Genomic DNA, 19594 nt, shown 5'->3' on the forward strand with positions numbered 1-19594 from the left:
TGTTGTTAAACTGGTATATAATTACTCTTGTAGTGTATGTATTTTTATTGTATATATTTCAAAAAGTGTTCGAGAATATTCGGTTGTATTTTCTGGTATGTGGCAATCGCCACTAAAAAGTTTTTCCATTCATTGTCAAATATCCCCGAGCTATTTTGAACGACGACTGGTTAGCCCGTAGACCTATGGCGCCACGTTGAAGGGGAAGGGCTTGGGTTTTTCTATCGGGTAATTTTCCGAGTGTCCAGTGTACTCACAATTGCATGTGCGAGGGGCAAAACTCCTAACGGTCCCAATCCGAGTTTTCTTGTAAGCCCGAAAAATATTAAAGGGCGATTGATATTGTGCGGTCTAGGCAATGTGCGCCGGCCAGCAAACAAGAAAGAAAGTATTTTCTAAAATTTGTAAGACTAACGAGCAGTCTAGTATTATTAAAAAATGTTGTTTTTGTTAAATGAAAAGTTCGTCCAGTTACTCCGACAATGCTCCTTCCCAGCCCACATCGCCTAAAGAATTTCACATTCATGACCGTGATCCCGCTCGTGTTGACTTCCACCGTCAGAGCTCGACGAGGGATCATTACCACTGCCAAGCCAAGAGCCCTTACCGCCGCCTACTGACCATCCCACAGGCCGGTACAACATGAGAGAGCGGACACGACGACCAGACTATTGCGAATAAATCATTATGCCACTGTAAACTTCATCGACAATAAATATATTTTATTACCATACGAAATCACTCGTTTCAATATCAAGAACGCATAGAGGTACTAATAACTATGAATGATAGCATTGTCCCCTGCTGCCATGATCTTATACTTTCAGAAGCAGTCTAAGCAGTCGACGGTTCTCTCTCTATGTAAAAATCCACCAAGGCCCAGGTTAGGCTTAAGCCATCGACAAAGTATAATTTCATGGCGCCAAAATTTAAGTGTTTCATAGTTCTTAGTACCTATATGCGTTCTTGCTCATATTAAAATAAGCATGTTCAGTTTGAATACGTTTGGCTCCGGAAAATATTTAACATAAAAAATTTAATGGTTATCTGGAATGCATTTTCACATTTAAATTAGTTTTCTGTAATGGCTAATGGTATACTGTTTGGTAAATATTGCTCATTCGGTAAAGCATAGTTGTAAAGGTTGTGTCCTTTTAAATGTTTTTTCTTGGTCGTTTCTTCTGAAATGTTGGACAATTGTACTGAAATTTTGGTAACCGATACGTCTTGTTTCGATGTGGTTTCTTCTGACCCGTGTTCGTCCATTGCGCTTCCACTTGCTATGTTTTTAAATTATCATTTACCAGTAAATGATAAGCATTTGTAAGTGGTACGTAGAAACGTATTGTATAACCACTAAAATAATGTAAAGTAGTGAAAAGTAAATGTAAAAATGTCGCTTTTATTTGCAGTGAATACTGCATAATCATCTCTTTATCCCAGTTCATTTCCACAGAGGGCACACTTTATAGTCACCTTCATAGCAACTGCTTTGATTGTCCTTAAGTGCAGAAGGAATAATTATGGAATAATTCATTGCTTTAACTGTATTAAGCCACAAAGATGAAGAGATTTTTACTTTATACACTATATGATGGAATTTTTTATGACATCGACGATAACGGCCCGTTGTTTTTGATATTTATAAATAGGGTCAGGTTAGGTTAGGTTAGGTTGATGTACGCGCGCCGTAAGCGCGTATGCACCGTTGTATACGAGGGGTCTGACCACGTCCACGGCCCTTCTATTGCTAAAAATTAGGTACAGAGTTCGTTTTTTTAATAGGTCTTTCTATTAATTATGTACGAGATAATATTTTGTTTTCTACGTCACTGCGCTCAGGTTTTTTTCTGTATATTATTTTTCTTTAGTACAGTTTAAAGAAATAATTATTATTCATAGAGTCTACTGTATCTCATTCTGAGTAGATGTTGCCTTTTCAATTTACTCCCAAAAACTAGTAGTTTTACCCTACAGTAGCTTTCGATCAAATTTCGTTCGGTCAAATGCCATTCGATCAAATGCAATTCGATCAAATGGAAATTCGATCAAATGGGACCCGTTCGATCATTTGGGAATCGATCAAATAGACTCAAACCAGATTTTTAGGCGAAAATATAAAACCACGAAAATTGGGGTCCCGTAAATTACCCTGACAACTATACTTAAATTTAATATTTACTGATATAACCGAAATTGTAGGTCCGCTGAATCATAACCTATCCAATAATATTTTTTTAACGTTATCGGACTTAATTTTAAAGAAAATATCAACCACACAAAGCCAAACTACCGGAAACGGTAAATTGGGCAAATGCCCAACTTCTTGGGCTTCGATTTCAAAAATTGATGAAAGGCTATCAATGGCGATGCATGTACACTCGAACGAATTATCATTTACTCTTCTAGCCCTAACCGTTGAAGAGATATGCGCGACACGGCGGCATCGGCGGCATCGGTGGCATCGGCAACGGCTACACTGTACGTGAGACTAATACACACAAATCCTTAGGATTGTGTGTAAAAACGGCATTTGTTACAACGAAAGGTTTATTTGAGTTTAATAAAATGCCCTTTGGACTCTCGAACGCCCCCAGCACGTTTCAAAGACTTATGGAGTGTATTCTACGCGGGCTTCAATGGGAGATTTGTTTGATATATTTAGATGACGTCATAGTGTTCTCGTCTACTTTTGCTGAACATTTGGAACTGTTAGAAAAGATTTTCGTTCGTTTCGAGTCCAACGGTATAAAACTTAAGCCAAGCAAGTGCTTTTTCTGCAAGACCGAAGTCGAATATTTGGGACATATCGTCTCTGGTTCAGGAATAAAACCTAACTTACGTCGAAGGTTGCTGATTGGCCTACTCCGCAATCAGCCAAAGATGTACAGTCGTTTCTCGGTCTCTCGTCGTACTACCGAAAGTTTTTCAGAAATTTCGCTTACATCGCCGCACCACTTAACGATTTATTGAAACCGAAAAATGAATTTAAATGGACAACGGAATGCCAGGAAGCGTTTGACATTTTAAAACAACAATTAATATCACCACCGATCTTGTCGTACCCAGATTTCAAAACTGAGTTTCGAGTTGAAACCGACGCCTCCTGTCGCGGAATTGGTGGAATACTGTCGCAAATTCAACAGGAACAAGAGAGTGTTATCGCTTTTGAAAGTCGATCCCTGAGCAGAAGTGAGAAAAATTATTCCACGGTCGAAAGAGAAATGTTGGCTGTAATTTATCGAAACGTTTCGCCCATTTCTTTTCGGACGTCATTTGGTCATCGTTAGTGATCACAACCCGTTGCTCTGGCTTCGTAACACGAAGGAACCGCGTGGTAAGTTCGCACGTTGGATTCTTAAATTGGAAGAAAACGATTACGAAGTCCGTTATCGAAGTGGAAAGAAACACGCTAATGTCGACGCTTTATCGCGTTTGCCCGAAAATGACAATACATTTTCTGAAACGATCAACGCCACGTTCTGCTGTGAACCAAAAATTACCCTCAGCGAACTTCAGGCACTACAAACAAATAATCCCGACATCAGTAAATTAACAACGAAATTGATAAACCGGTGAGAAGCCAACACCTGAAGAGTTGAAAGGAGAAGGAAATCGCCGCTTCTTATATCTGTGGAGAAATTCTGCCGATTTATACCAGGAAAACGGACTGGTGCGTAGAAGGAAGCGAGACACTAACCACACCCAAATTGTAGTACCAGCCAATTTAATTCCGAACCTCTTACACGAATTTCACGACGCTCCCTACTCTGGACATCGCGGAAAAGAGAAGACACAAAACGCCATTCATAACTAATGCATACCGTGTGCTCAAACTAAACCTGCCCATCAATTCCAGGTGGCACCCTTGTTAAATATCGAAATCGGTCGCGCATTTGAGAAGGTCGGAGTTGATGTTATTGGACCACTTTTACCATCGAAATAAGGAAACAAGTACGTTCTCACCGTCTCCGATTATTTCACAAAGTGGCCCGAAGCTTACGCTCTTCCAGACGAAACAAGACTTACGACGGTCAGAATACACACAATCCTTCTAATGTGTTAAGTTTGTTTGAGCTATTCACAGCAACCTGCAACGCTGGTATCACAACCAAAATATATCCACGGTCACACATATATACAAATTTACACTTATTTGTTGGTTCTAGTCATACTTTGAAAGCATCGAAGATTCCTTCGATCAGTGTCACTCTTATTTTTTACTTCTGATAACACTTATTTGTTACTACTAGTCAGCCGTTGAGTGTCACACTTATTTCTTCTGGTTATACGACAAAGACTAGTTCGATCAGTTTCATACTTATTTTTTAATTCAGATCACACTTATTTGTTACTTCTGATCACACTTATTTGTTAGGGTGAGTGTCATACTTATTACTTCTGGTCATACGCCGTTAGGTAGATCAGTGTCATACTTAATTGTTACTTCTGGTCATACGTTGAAAGCGCGGCCCACTGTGAACGGCCTTGAAAAACGCCAGAGGGAAACGGGCGCGTAGACCTTTATAAACACGCGGATTTACACGTTGAAAATTGCCGGGGCCCTTAAAAACCTTACTTAGAATTAAATTTAAGGAACGTTTTTGCAATTCTAGGTTATATGTAAACCACAGCTATTTAAAAATATAACTTTCATGAAAATCGGACTTAAATTAAGGAACTGTATGTAGATTTTTAGGCGAAAATATAAAAACACAAAAATTGGGGTCCCGTAAATTACCCTGAAAACTATACTTAAATTTAATATTTACTGATATAACCGAAGTTGTAGGTCGACTGAATCCTAACCTATCCAATAAATGTTTTTTAAACGTTATCGGACTTAATTTTAATGAAAATATCTACCTCATAAAGCGAAATCACCGAAAATAGTAAATTGGGCAAATGCCCAACTTCTTGAGCCCCAATTTGAAAACTTTATTAAAGGCTATCAATGGCAATATATGTACATTCGAACGAGATATCATTGACTTTTCTAGTTATAAACGTTGAAGAGGTATACGCGACACGGCGCCATCGGCATCGGCGGCAACGGCTACACTGTACCTGAGACTAATACACACAAATCCTTAGGATTGTATGTAAAAACTGAAACCATTATAACAGCGCTCTTATACAACGTCGCGTCATGGGGAATACCTTTGACAATGATCACAGATCAGGGTTGTAACTTTGATTCTGAAATGTTTAAAAAAATTTGTGAAAAACCTGGCATCCAAAGAAACCGAACGTCGCTTTATCATCCTCAGTCTGATGGATTATCTGAGCGTCAAAACAGAACTTTGGAGGAAAAAATAACCTTGTACATCGCCAAGGAACACAACGACTGGGAAGCTTGACTACCTTATATGTTGATGTCTATAAGAAGGAGCCCTCACAGTTCGACAGGAGTCACCCCGGATAAATTGGTGACTGGCCGAGAAGCGAGGTTTCCACCAGAACTTTTTCTTGAAATAGAAATGAATAGACCACAATCACCAGCCACGTATTTGAGAAGTATGGAAGAGGAAATGACTCGTGTTAATGACTTTGTCGCCAATCGAATTAAAAAGAAACAAAACGATCAGAAGAAACAATACGACACTCGCGTCAAATTCACTGCCTATCAACCCGGAGGTCGAGTTTGGCTTTACAATCCATATTGTCCACCTGGACAAAGCGCCAAGTTCCTTAAACCATGGGTCAGACCTTATACAGAACTTAAAAGAAAAAATCGGGTCCGATTGCGAGAGATTCCGATGACAAGATTAGCGTTGTCCATCACAACAGATTGAAGAAATGCTACGTTTAAACGATGATTCAGGATTTTGAAAATGGACTTAAAAAGTTCTTGAATTTTTGTGTTTTGAAATATATATAAAAAAAACAAACACGAGGACGTGTTTATTTCTGTTGGGGGGGGGGGGGGTTATCAACTTAACGACCTTCTTGGTTTTGGCCTAACATTGCTCAACTTCCTATTTCGCAATTCAGATCGAGTCAAAGCTATGTAGCCATACAATGTAACGGAGAACACCTTTCTAATTGGAACCAGCTTCGTAGCTCTTACGGGTATCAAGTTAATTTACGAACGACCTTGAAGACATGGTTCGAGGTCATTGACATTTTCATAGTTGGTTGACCCCCTGAGCGCTCTACAACACCCCAAAATTTCAAAACCGTAGCTAAAACACATTTTGAGATATTCGCCCTGGTCCATTTTTTAGTTAACACCCTGTATATTAGTTTTAATATAAATATACGATAAGTTAAGTTACTATTCTCCACCACACTCCCCCCTTTTCGGCTTTCCGTTGCTATATGCAACGCGTTTTGAAATTTTTAATGTTTAGGCTTAGTTTCTCCTTTAGATTTGACAGTCGCCAGCCAGATTTCCCGCACGGTACTGATGAGTTCCAAATAGAACGAAACCGGTCTACCGTTGGAATTTCTGGCTATTTTATTTAATTTTAATTTAGTTTATTACTCGAAGATCTATTTGATCCGAGTTTCACGTTTTTTGCTCGAAGACCTATTGGTACGAGTTATTAGTAAGTTTTTTTAATTTCTTCAAATTTGTTTAGGATTTAGCTATATTATCCCTTTTAATTATGGACTAATCTACTTTTTCGCGTATTTTATCATCATTTATATAAATATATCTCTTAACATTTCGCTAAATATATGGCGTCATCTGCATAAATAAACCAAAAGAATGTTTTTATAAAAAAAATGAAGCAAAAATAGAAACAAAAAATGTTTATCCTACGTACGTAATCTTAGCGCGTGTGCACGCGCCATTTACACGCGCTAAATAGCTGGCGTCATTCGATTTTTTCTGACGTCACGAGTCAAAGCTTTATTAGTATAATATTCCTCGCGACTCTTTCACGCGCTCCGAGACTTAAAAATAAGAAAATAAAGAAACGTTAAAACCAGAAGTGACTGTATTGGAAGACATTGTTTTATGTCCTGGCTATTTTCATTGTACTTGGACCACACTTTAGCGATTAATTACGAAAATGAACACCCACTGCACAGTGTCGAAAAAAGAGTCGTCACCATTAGTAAACACGTAAGTTATACAAAACTTTCTTAGAATTTTAACTCCCTCCTACTAGGCCGACAATAGAACGGACCAAAACGTTCGAAGAGCTACGAAAGAAATATCGCTACTACGGACATTTTGGTTTACGTTAAGATAGTTCTTTGATTTAACTGCGGTAAAACTTATTAATCCGAGCTACTACTATGTTTTCTTCGTGGTGGAAGCTTGGATTAATAATAGTTTGGCTATAGCCAATCCAAAATAGATGTATTCGAACCTTTCCATTTCGGAGTGCGGGCTTTATATTTGACTTACAAACACGCGTTTGGTTAATTTGACTTACTAACGTTAATATAAGGGCACTAATTTAGATTATAATTACTAACATTAACACAATGCTGGCAGCGGGAATTAGGCCTTTGCCCAAAAGCGAAAGAATGGGCTCTGTTTCTAAACTTTGCGTCGTCACAAATGCCCAACAGTGGTTCCTATTCCCTTTTAGACAAAAAACCACTTTAACTATTTCAAGGATTCTTAGTTTTAGCACTCCTCCCGAATTTATCAGAACTACTTTTTGCCTTTTTGTGACGTCAAAACTATATTATTGTTCGTATGTGGCTATATACAAGTCAATAATTTCAGCTAGGGTGCTAAATACAGTCGAAGAAGAGTTAATAAAAATTAACTTTTCCGCAACCCTATAAATGAGAAATCAGTTTGGGGCATCTACTAGACAGGCCAAAAACCTGTGAGGGGAACTTGTAGGCTTGGGTGTAGTCTGTGCACAATAAAGCTAAGTTAAGAGTCCAACTAGTTTTCGCTGCACGTTATGTAGTTGCTGCTAAAATTATCTATAATGTTGGAACAACCGCTATAAACTTAAAATCCACCAAAACTATAATTAATGTTTAAAAGTTCAATGTATTTCTTTTATTATACAGGACAACAAAACACCAATTGAAATATGAAGACCCTCAAGAAGGAAAACAAAGGAAATCAAGAAAAGGTAAGTCTATATTTAGCATAACCAGACTCACAAGATTGATTCAGAAAGGAGACAAACGTCAAGAGAAAAGCGAAATTAACCAGCGCCACAACATTCCGTTGATCCTGGCCACATGGGCCAGAAGGGACTTTGAAACCATCTCGTCGCGTGCACCCGAGGACGATCAGCCCCAACGGACGTAATAAGCAACTATCTCAAATGCCACGCGAGATCTTGATCAATAATTTTGACCTTTTCATTTATTATATAGGACACAAAACCAGCAATCGAAGGATGTGGACACTCAACCTGAAAAACCAAGGAAATCAAGAAAAGGTAAGTGTAAATCTATATTAAACAGCTTCACAAGAATTTTTCAGAAGGGAGACCAAAGTCAAGACGAAAGCGATATGATCAAATTATTGGACCCGGAAGAAACCATCTCTTTGGACTGGCCTGAGGACGACCAACCATAGAGGACGTAATAACCACCGCTAAAGTTTTAAAGGGCTCGAAACATTAGTTAAACTAGACTTATTTTTCGTAAAGGACATTAAAGGACTTTCCTAAAGATCAGCAAAAATTGTCCACGCGAAGTAGTAAATCCAACAGATGCCAAACGAAGGTGGCTGAGCAAATTCAGAAACAAATCAGACATCGAAATGCAAAATTCAAAAAATTGTAGAAAGGCCCTGAATTACAAAATTTTATATCTTTTGGATCCTTTGGAACAAATATCAAAATTGTTTTTCTTAAAGATAATCAAACTAACTGTTATTATTGTTTTACATGTATATTTCGTTGACGCCATAGTTACCATAAACCTAACTTAGTATTAGGTAGTTAAGTATAAATATTGGTTTTGATCCTAATGTATTATTATATTAAATATCAAAATTGTTTTTCTTAAAGATAATCAAACTAACTGTAATGAATCTCAAACGTAAATATATATTCTTATTATTTTTATTTTCTCAAGCCTTACTTGGTGCTTCGTATTAATATAGGTTTTCATTCAAATGTGTTAATTTCTAGTGCAATCAACAAACATTACTTTCTAAAATAGCAACTTCAGGAACAAATATCTAAATTGCTTTTCTGAAAGTAAATATTAACTGTACTTTATGTTTTACATGTATATTTCGTTGAAGCCATGGTTACCATAACTTAGTATTAAGTAGTTAAGTATTAATATTTAATTTAATTCTAATGTATTATTATATTGAGTGCATTTTGATAAACATTATTATATTATATAGCAACTTCAGGAACAAATATCAAAATTGCTTTTCTTAAAGATAGAATTAACTGTTATTAAAGTTTTACACGTATATTTTGTTGACGCCATAGTTACCATAACCCTTACTTAGTATTTAGTAGCTTAGTATTAATGTTTGTTTTGATCCTAATGTTTTATTATTTATAGTGCATTTTGATAAACATTATTATCTTAGATAAAAACTTTAGGAAGGATTATCAAAATGGTTTTTTCTAAACAAAAACATTTCAAAATATTATATTATGTTAAATTTCCCTGAACTTTTCCTTTTTAAAAAACAATCCTTTTAATCGCTTTACGCGTTTTTTTAAATGTTTCTCATATTATTAACTATTTGCCTTTGTACCGTGTTTGTTTTTTCAATAAAGTTTAGTATTCCCCAAACAGTTCGTTTTTATTTCGCCGTCTTTTTAGACTCACCCTCTAGTTATTGAGGAAATGAGACTGTTATTTTCACAATAGTTCTTTTTATAAAATAACCTTGGCCATCTTGTTGAAATTTTGCCTCCCCGCTTCAGCTGTGAATCCGTTTTCTCTCCCACTAAAGAGCTTATGAACTCATTCTTAGGCATTGGCTGAACTATTCCAGGGCAACATTTCAACAAGTTGGGCAAGCTCAAAGACATTTCATAAAATCAACTATTGACGTTGTCGTTGGTGGTGGTGAATACCCCGCAGAGAAAGGTGTTACCGTTCCGCAAATGAGATAATGAATCTGATATCTTATCTCATTTGCGGAACGGTAACAGCCAAGATTTTCTCTCTGCTTCCTTCCCCCTTTTTCCTCTCCCCATTCGCTGAACGGTAATCGCCAAGATTCTCTCTGCTTCCTCTCCCCATTCGCCGAAATATAATCGCCAAGATTTTTCATCGCGCAGATTTCTGGAATTTACCCCTCTCTACATATCTCATTTGCGGAACGGTAACAGCCAAAGTAACATAATTATTTCCAAGAATGTTTTGTTTTTATATTTCCTTTGTTTTTGTTTTCTTACATCTAAACTCAAACTCACCTCCTCTCACCACCGCAAACTAACTTTTTAGCTGATCTCCTCTCACAGCATTTCACTAATTAAATTAAACTCGCTCACACTCCAAATACATTCTTTGAAAAATATATTTCCACTCACTCTCCTCTCACTTAAATTCATAGCTTGGAAATTCATCTCACGCTCCTCTCCATTGGAAGCTTAGAGCATCTCACCTCCTCTCATTTGCTCTCACTGATCTCACGGTGAGAGGAGAGTGCCCATCACTGTTATTAAGTATCAGCATAAATCTATAATATTGTTCCATAAGTTTGTCACTTTGGGGAATATTTTACTGAGAGCTAGTTACGAAGTGACGTCATTTTCTGCTTCTGGTTAACAGGGTTGCCATATACATTTTCTATGTAAAATTTTTTATTTTGAGAAAATAGCGTCGGCTCCTCCAATTAACTTCATGAGCTTCAAAAACGCTCAAAACGGCAACTTCTAGTTTATTTTAATTAGATTTTTGTAAGTGTAATATTTCACTGCTAGATTTCCACAAACTAATGAAATCTTCAATGCAACATGAAAAGAACTAAAATTTCGAAAGCAAGCGGACGACTTTTATACAGAATAGGCGCTTAAAATAAACCGCTTTAAGGAAATCGCCAAGGGGTAAAATATCCGAGAGCCAGGACCTGTAAGTTACTATTTATGTTGAAATAATTGAAACCTTTCATATGTAAACAGAACGTCGTGTTTTTCCTAAGCAATAATATGTCACAAAAAAGGTACCTGGTTAAAAGGTAACGCTTGTTGGATACTGTAGAGGTGAAAACTTTCTATTATTTCAACAAGCACTAATTCAACAATAGCTGGCAGGTCCTGACTCTCAGAAATATTACTTCTTGGCAATTTCCTCGAAATTGTTTCATTAAAGCGTCTATTGTAATAACTTACCTTAGAGAACAATTTGGGAAATTATTTAGTGCCGTTGTGGAGAAACTACCGTTTCAATAAATGCGTGATATTAGTGAACTTTCGTTAAATGCATGATCACGCGCGTTGTGCCTTTGGGGAGAAATCGACCTAGGAATACCTTTGGCATTTGGGGGACGAAAAAACCCCCTTTGAATGGCAGCAACGAAACGGTTTGACGGAGGGAATTAATACCGATCAAACGACGTATCAATTAAATTTTCATCGAGTGCCGTTGATGAGCAATCGACTTTTCGGGGAGTCCCTTTGGGAGAAAGGTGTTACCGTTCCGCAAATGAGATAATGAATCTGATATCTTATCTCATTTGCGGAACGGTAACAGCCAAGATTTTCTCTCTGCTTCCTTCCCCCTTTTTCCTCTCCCCATTCGCTGAACGGTAATCGCCAAGATTCTCTCTGCTTCCCCTCCCCATTCGCCGAAATATAATCGCCAAAATTTTTCATCGCGCAGATTTCTGGAATTTACCCCTCTCTACATATCTCATTTGCGGAACGGTAACAGCCAAGATTTTATCTCTCTGCTTCCTTCCCCCTTTTTCCTCTCCCCATTCGCTGAACGGTAATCGCCAAGATTCTCTCTGCTCCTCCTTAATGAATCTGATATCTTATCTCATTTGCGGAACGGTAACAGCCAAGATTTTCTCTCTGCTTCCTTCCCCCTTTTTCCTCTCCCCATTCGCTGAACGGTAATCGCCAAGATTCTCTCTGCTCCTCCTTAATGAATCTGATATCTTATCTCATTTGCGGAACGGTAACAGCCAAGATTTTCTCTCTGCTTCCTTCCCCCTTTTTCCTCTCCCCATTCGCCGAAATATAATCGCCAAAATTTTTCATCGCGCAGATTTCTGGAATTTACCCCTCTCTACATATCTCATTTGCGGAACGGTAACAGCCAAGATTTTATCTCTCTGCTTCCTTCCCCCTTTTTCCTCTCCCCATTCGCTGAACGGTAATCGCCAAGATTCTCTCTGCTCCTCCTTAATGAACCTGATATCTTATCTCATTTGCGGAACGGTAACAGCCAAGATTTTCTCTCTGCTGCCTTCCCCCTTTTTCCTCTCCCCATTCGCTGAACGGTAATCGCCAAGATTCTCTCTGCTTCATCTCCCCATTCGACGAAATATAATCGCCAAGATTTTTCCTCGCGCAGATTTCTGGAGGATGGACTTTACCCCTCAGCTATCTGCCATTCTCCAGAATAGTTTTCCTCGTGCAGATTTCTGGAGGATGGAATTTACCCCTCTCTACTCTTACCCCCCCTCGTTAACCATAATTTCCACTATCGCTTCCGAACCCCTTAATTTCTAATCTCTAGGCAATAAAAACAAGAAATATACATTTCCAATTTTATTTTACTTTTAATTACATGATTGCGTAAAACAGGTTCTAATATTAGACCGACAATATAAATAACGCGTTTAAATCGTATTTTATCAATATACCCATTCGCTATAAATCGCAGCAGTTTGCCAGAATTAGTTTTACCTCACCGAAATACTTCATGTACCCAAAATTGGACCACAAATTGTTTCTTTTTAGGGAAATCTCTATGGGAGTTTAACATTATATTAAAGCTAAAAGGTCCAATTTGGGGTACTTTTGGTCCGAAATGGGGTACATAGGGCCGAAAATGGTGACTTTGGTCGTTTATAGGGTACATTTGGTCCATTTTGGTCCATTTTTGGGTACATCAGAAATGCAGTTGGAAAAGCGAAGAGCCGTAATTTTTTCCACCCATCCCCAAATTTAAAGTTCTAACTTACGTATTTGTAGTGTCTAACAGCAGTATCGTCTGACATACGAGGGACAGTCACAAACGTCGTCTTCTTCAGGTACAGGTGAGAAGCTTTTATCGATGACAGTAGTTGCTTTTGGCGTATGTGGAATGTCCCATTCTTGCGAGAGATACTTTTTTTCAGATGGTGAATTATCCCTAGCCGGACAGTTGGGAAAGAATCTAGCATGTTCCAATTCTGGTACGTCTCCTGATTTCCATCCTTCTAATACGCCATGGCATTTGTAGCATCTGACTGCGTCGTCTTGTTGAATATAGTAGAATCCAGCGGCTGCGAGCTGTTCTTTGGTAACATTAGGGTTTCTCCAGTAACGAAAAGTTTCAAGTCGAAACGCTTCGATGTCCATTGTGGCTGTAGATAAAATATTTTCTATAGTTTAAAATGAAACTTGCTAAGTATAATTTTTGCACTAACGCTATATGGTAAGCCTAAATTTATCACTAAGCCTACATGCTAAGCGTAATTTTCTGGTTAGACTCTAAGACTATTTGGCTAGAAACTAAGTCTATTTACTTCAAATACGCTACATTTTCAATTTAAACAAGGCCTAATTTTCCTCTACAGTAAAATAGTAATAAAGTCACTTACTTTTACGGAAATCCTTAAGCCTATGCCTGTAAATAGAGTCGAGAGGGCGGCGTACGGAGCTCGAAAATCTACGTGTCTCTTCTCGAGGGAGGTCTTGGAACTAAAAGAACGCTGTGTCGTATATCTAGAGATTGAATAACACTCGAAACAACAAGTAAATCCTGATTTCTCATTGGCTGAAACTAATTGACGTCACGGGAGATTGCAAAACATAATCAAAAATAGAGGTTACTGCTCATTGGCTGGCGATAAAAAATTCGTGAGCGAGTCACGTGAGAATTGGTACGTCACCGGAAATAGGGGAAGTGTCATCACTTGAGCCCTTTTATCAATATATTTAATTAAGGATTATTTCAAAGTTTAGATGGCGCCATGGTACTAAATACAGTAACCCCAAACTAAAATATGGTAATAGTATGCAATAAAGAACGCAAAACGTATTTAAAGGCTTTATTATTTTCGATCGCGTTGGTTCTTTTTCCTCTGATCTCCTAGTTTCTGCCTCTGTCTTTAGTATTTATAAATATTTTCCTATCCATAAACCATTTCCCAACTGGTGGACTTTGATAACACTAAAATTTTACTTATAATAATACGCTGAAATACATTTTCCAATACGCAAAAAATTAAAGCTAGACCTAAAAACCTGTAAAGTGTAAAAAGCTAAGACTAAATTTCTAAGCCTAACCCATGAAAGTACATTTTCCGTAAATCATATCCTAACATGAATGCATTTGTTAAGAATAAATGTTTTTTTTTAAATACGCTAATTAATTTCGTAAACAAGCATAAATTTTAGTTCGCCCTTCCTCCAAAATATCTAATAGAGCTAGTACATTCTCGATAAATATACATTTTCTTGGGGAATAAGAGACTTTTTTTTTTATCAAAGATAGTATGAATCCGGCGATTGTTATCAGACCCATGCTGCCTGTTGTATCTTTGTACCAGCCAGATGTCGCTAGATCCTTCAACGAATAAATATTCACATGGTACTATGAAATTCTACGTGTAAAGTTCAGTTATCTTATTAAACGTGAGCGCGCACAGAAAAATGAGCGAGTCACGTGAGAATTGGTACGTCACCGGAAATAGGGGAAGTGTCATCACTTGAGCCCTTTTATCAATATATTTAATTAAGGATTATTTCAAAGTTTAGATGGCGCCATGGTACTAAATACAGTAACCCCAGCTCCAAGTCAGCTAGCGACTTTTCTTTTTTTTTAAGTAACTACTAACTACAATTAAAATCAAAGATCTGCTATATTTTTCATGCTTTGAAAACAATTCATTAAAATCTCGAGTTTTTAAATATATGTAAAACACGAAGGAGCAGATCTTTTATCACAAATTTTCAAAAATTATATTTAATTTAGTTTATAATAATATAGGGAACTCAAAAATTAAAAAACGAAAAATCCAAAAAATTACTTACTTCAACCTTTCTCCCAGTTATTAGTTTCGTTTTAAACTTGGTTTACGTTTTAGTTTTACTTTGCTATTCTAGAAAATTCCAAAATTCCTTTAGAGTTTATCAGTAAAACCACTTACTTTAAGTATTTTTAATCCGTTCGGTCTAATAGTAGATTACGCACCTATAATCCATGATGTTTTCATTTAAATTCAAATTATAACGAATTGAAAGTTTGAAGAAAATATTAATTAAGTTTGTAAATGAAATCCTTTTATAGTACTCTGAAGGGCTCTTAATACGTTTTGAACTTCCAAAATAAATTAATGTACTAAGTTACGTTTAAAAGAGCCTTTTGTAACAATTCCAATATGTAAATATAGGTAAAAGGATTGAAAAATACTTAATTATCCACTCTAAAGTCTATTTTTCAGGTTTTAGTAAGTATTTCATACAAACTAACTTCTAAATTTGAAAAATAAATTGATTATATAGTGAATAAAAAAAATTGTCTTATATATGTTAAAAATAATAGCATGTTTCTTAAATATTTTTATTATTAGTAAAAAATATATGTTAGATTTACACGATTAGAATTTTATTATCAATGATCGTTATCTAGTTATCTAATCTCATTTTATGCCATTTCTTATTCTGATAAGTTTACGTTTCACGGATATTTAAAATATCAATCTGTCAAAACCCATATAATACATAGAAACGTAGAATTTCTTAGTGCCGATAATTCTCGATAGGGGTAGCCATTATCACGCTACAACGTGGTTCCTGTTATGGAACTAATGACAATAAGGTATAAACTTGGCTTATCTTTGATAAAAACGTCTCTTATTCCAAAGAACTTGTATATTTATCGAGAATGTACTTGCCCTTTTAGATATTTTGGAGGAAAAGGCCTTCAGAAATTTATGCTTATTTACTTAAATATTCCATTTCAATCTATCCTTAACCTAAGCAGTGTTTATCCTTTATATTTAAATATAGCATATGATGTTTTTTATATTGACAACATTCAGATTAATCAGAAGCGATGATATAAGAAAAAGGTTTTATTGGAATATCCATTTCAGAAGATCAACGCCCGTGAATGAATTAGACTAAATTTGGAATGATGTAATGAATAAGGGAATTGTACATAGCATAAAACTGAATTGTAGGAAGATACAAGGTTATATCAAATTAATGTGAAAAAATGGATGGAAGGTGCGGAATAAGTAAACGTTATCTGAAACACTTAACTTGGAAGAAAATCAAAATAGGGCTGATATTATTTCTACCCTCAGAACACACATTTTAAACTTTATATACGGAGATCCCCCAAAAATCGAGAACAGTTTATGAATAGACTCGGTTCGAGTAAAAAGTACGTGTTTTTCTCCTTTGAATATATTCCAAATGGGTCGAAACAAATATATTCAGTGTCCAAGTTGCGAGAAACGAATACGTAGCTATAGATTAAGAACCCATAAATGTAAACGTACATCGTGTACAACGTGCAATAAATCGTTTAAATCACAACTGAGTCGACATATTAGACGTAGCAGTCTAAACCCTCACAAAGTAAACTTAGGCAAAGTAAAAGCGGAAATTGATAAACGAGTCCGCGCAGAAGCCGTTGCTCAATCTGGACTACCATCGCATCGCATCTCTTTGGAAATTTGACAAGTGCTTGGGTGGAACAAATGAAAACCACTAAACGAATAAACAAATATATAGAACTTAGACCACGGCAGAAAAGTTTATTGGAACATTTAATTCTCTCAGACCGAAAAAGAATATTTGTAATAGGAAAAGATGGAAAGGAAGGAAAATCGTGGATGTTAAATTACTTGAAATCCCGTAAGCCCAATTTTACACATTGTCAGCAAGTGACAGTTTCGGGGTGTGAAATGCTTTTTCAATTGAAAAAAGTTTGCTCTGGTGCGAATTTCATAGTACCATGTGAATATTTATTCGTTGAAGGATCTAGCGACATCTGGCTGGTACAAAGATACAACAGGCAGCATGGATCTGATAACAATCGCCGGATTCATACTATCTTTGATAAAAAAAAGTCTCTTATTCCCCAAGAACATGTATATTTATTGAGAATGTACTAGCTCTATTAGATATTTTGGAGGAAGGGCGAACTAAAATTTATGCTTGTTTACGAAATTAATTAGCGTATTTAAAAAAAAAACATTTATTCTTAACAAATGCATTCATGTTAGGATATGATTTACGGAAAATGTACTTTCATGGGTTAGGCTTAGAAATTTAGTCTTAGCTTTTTACACTTTACAGGTTTTTAGGTCTAGCTTTAATTTTTTGCGTATTGGAAAATGTATTTCAGCGTATTATTATAAGTAAAATTTTAGTGTTATCAAAGTCCACCAGTTAGGAAATGGTTTATGGATAGGAAAATATTTATAAATACTAAAGACAGAGGCAGAAACTAGGAGATCAGAGGAAAAAGAACCAACGCGATCGAAAATAATAAAGCCTTTAAATACGTTTTGCGTTCTTTATTGCATACTATTACCATATTTTAGTTTGGGGTTACTGTATTTAGTACCATGGCGCCATCTAAACTTTGAAATAATCCTTAATTAAATATATTGATAAAAGGGCTCAAGTGATGACACTTCCCCTATTTCCGGTGACGTACCAATTCTCACGTGACTCGCTCATTTTTCTGTGCGCGCTCACGTTTAATAAGATAACTGAACTTTACACGTAGAATTTCATAGTACCATGTTAATATTTATTCGTTGAAGGATCTAGCGACATCTGGCTGGTACAAAGATACAACAGGCAGCATGGGTCTGATAACAATCGCCGGATTCATACTATCTTTGATAAAAAAAAGTCTCTTATTCCCCAAGAAAATGTATATTTATCGAGAATGTACTAGCTCTATTAGATATTTTGGAGGAAGGGCGAACTAAAATTTATGCTTGTTTACGAAATTAATTAGCGTATTTAAAAAAAACATTTATTCTTAACAAATGCATTCATGTTAGGATATGATTTACGGAAAATGTACTTTCATGGGTTAGGCTTAGAAATTTAGTCTTAGCTTTTTACACTTTACAGGTTTTTAGGTCTAGCTTTAATTTTTTGCGTATTGGAAAATGTATTTCAGCGTATTATTATAAGTAAAATTTTAGTGTTATCAAAGTCCACCAGTTGGGAAATGGTTTATGGATAGGAAAATATTTATAAATACTAAAGACAGAGGCAGAAACTAGGAGATCAGAGGAAAAAGAACCAACGCGATCGAAAATAATAAAGCCTTTAAATACGTTTTGCGTTCTTTATTGCATACTATTACCATATTTTAGTTTGGGGTTACTGTATTTAGTACCATGGCGCCATCTAAACTTTGAAATAATCCTTAATTAAATATATTGATAAAAGGGCTCAAGTTATGACACTTCCCCTATTTCCGGTGACGTACCAATTCTCACGTGACTCGCTCACGAATTTTTTATCGCCAGCCAATGAGCAGTAACCTCTATTTTTGATTATGTTTTGCAATCTCCCGTGACGTCAATTAGTTTCAGCCAATGAGAAATCAGGATTTACTTGTTGTTTCGAGTGTTATTTAATCTCTAGATATACGACACAGCGTTCTTTTAGTTCCAAGACCTCCCTCGAGAAGAGACACGTAGATTTTCGAGCTCCGTACGCCGCCCTCTCGACTCTATTTACAGGCATAGGCTTAAGGATTTCCGTAAAAGTAAGTGACTTTATTATTATTTTACTGTAGAGGAAAATTAGGCCTTGTTTAAATTGAAAATGTAGCGTATTTGAAGTAAATAGACTTAGTTTCTAGCCAAATAGTCTTAGAGTCTAACCAGAAAATAACGCTTAACACGTAGGCTTAGTGAGAAATTTAGGCTTACCATATAGCGTTAGTGCAAAAATTATACTTAGCAAGTTTCATTTTAAACTATAGAAAATATTTTTTATCTACAGCCACAATGGACATCGAAGCGTTTCGACTTGAAACTTTTCGTTACTGGAGAAACCCTAATGTTACCAAAGAACAGCTCGCAGCCGCTGGATTCTACTATATTCAACAAGACGACGCAGTCAGATGCTACAAATGCCATGGCGTATTAGAAGGATGGAAATCAGGAGACGTACCAGAATTGGAACATGCTAGATTCTTTCCCAACTGTCCGGCTAGGGATAATTCACCATCTGGAAAAAAGTATCTCTCGCAAGAATGGGACATTCCACATACGCCAAAAGCAACTACTGTCATCGATAAAAGCTTCTCACCTGTACCTGAAGAAGACGACGTTTGTGACTGCATGGACTAATTAATGTATACACAGGGACGGTCCGCACAACGCTACTCTCTCATAAAATCGGCGACTAAGTCTTGTTAATGCTGTTCCCTCTTTTCCTCCCCCCTTAAGCAAAGTTAGCCGAGTCAAAACGTCATCAAACGGAAAAACGATGCTGCCCTCTATCTGCAAGTCTTGGAGTCTATCGATGTTGGCGTCTGC

At 36.5% G+C, this 19594-nt stretch overlaps 1 protein-coding gene across 1 annotated transcript; it reads left to right on the forward strand.

The window, feature by feature from the left end:
• Window positions 1-6937: 6937 nt before the first annotated feature.
• LOC149922451 (uncharacterized) lies at window positions 6938-8839 on the forward strand. Its single transcript, XM_090163963.1, has 4 exons — window positions 6938-7075; window positions 7990-8232; window positions 8305-8514; window positions 8583-8839. The coding sequence occupies exons 1-3, from the start codon at window positions 7023-7025 to the stop codon at window positions 8507-8509; spliced, it is 501 nt and encodes a 166-aa protein (XP_090020089.1). The 5' UTR covers window positions 6938-7022; the 3' UTR covers window positions 8510-8514; window positions 8583-8839.
• Window positions 8840-19594: the final 10755 nt, after the last annotated feature.

This window comes from Leiobunum rupestre, chromosome 11, assembly GCF_980474605.1.
Source record: "Leiobunum rupestre chromosome 11, qqLeiRupe1.1.hap1, whole genome shotgun sequence".
In the NCBI taxonomy this organism is placed as follows: domain Eukaryota; kingdom Metazoa; phylum Arthropoda; class Arachnida; order Opiliones; family Sclerosomatidae; genus Leiobunum; species Leiobunum rupestre.

Excerpts from the sequence above, each read along its gene's own strand:
- LOC149922451 (XM_090163963.1), top strand. The coding sequence starts at position 7,023 with ATGAACACCCACTGCACAGTGTCGAAAAAAGAGTCGTCACCATTAGTA. Across the intron at positions 7,076-7,989 it reads TCGTCACCATTAGTAAACAC|GACAACAAAACACCAATTGA; the intron begins GTAAGTTATACA and ends TTTATTATACAG. Across the intron at positions 8,233-8,304 it reads GACGATCAGCCCCAACGGAC|GACACAAAACCAGCAATCGA; the intron begins GTAATAAGCAAC and ends TTTATTATATAG.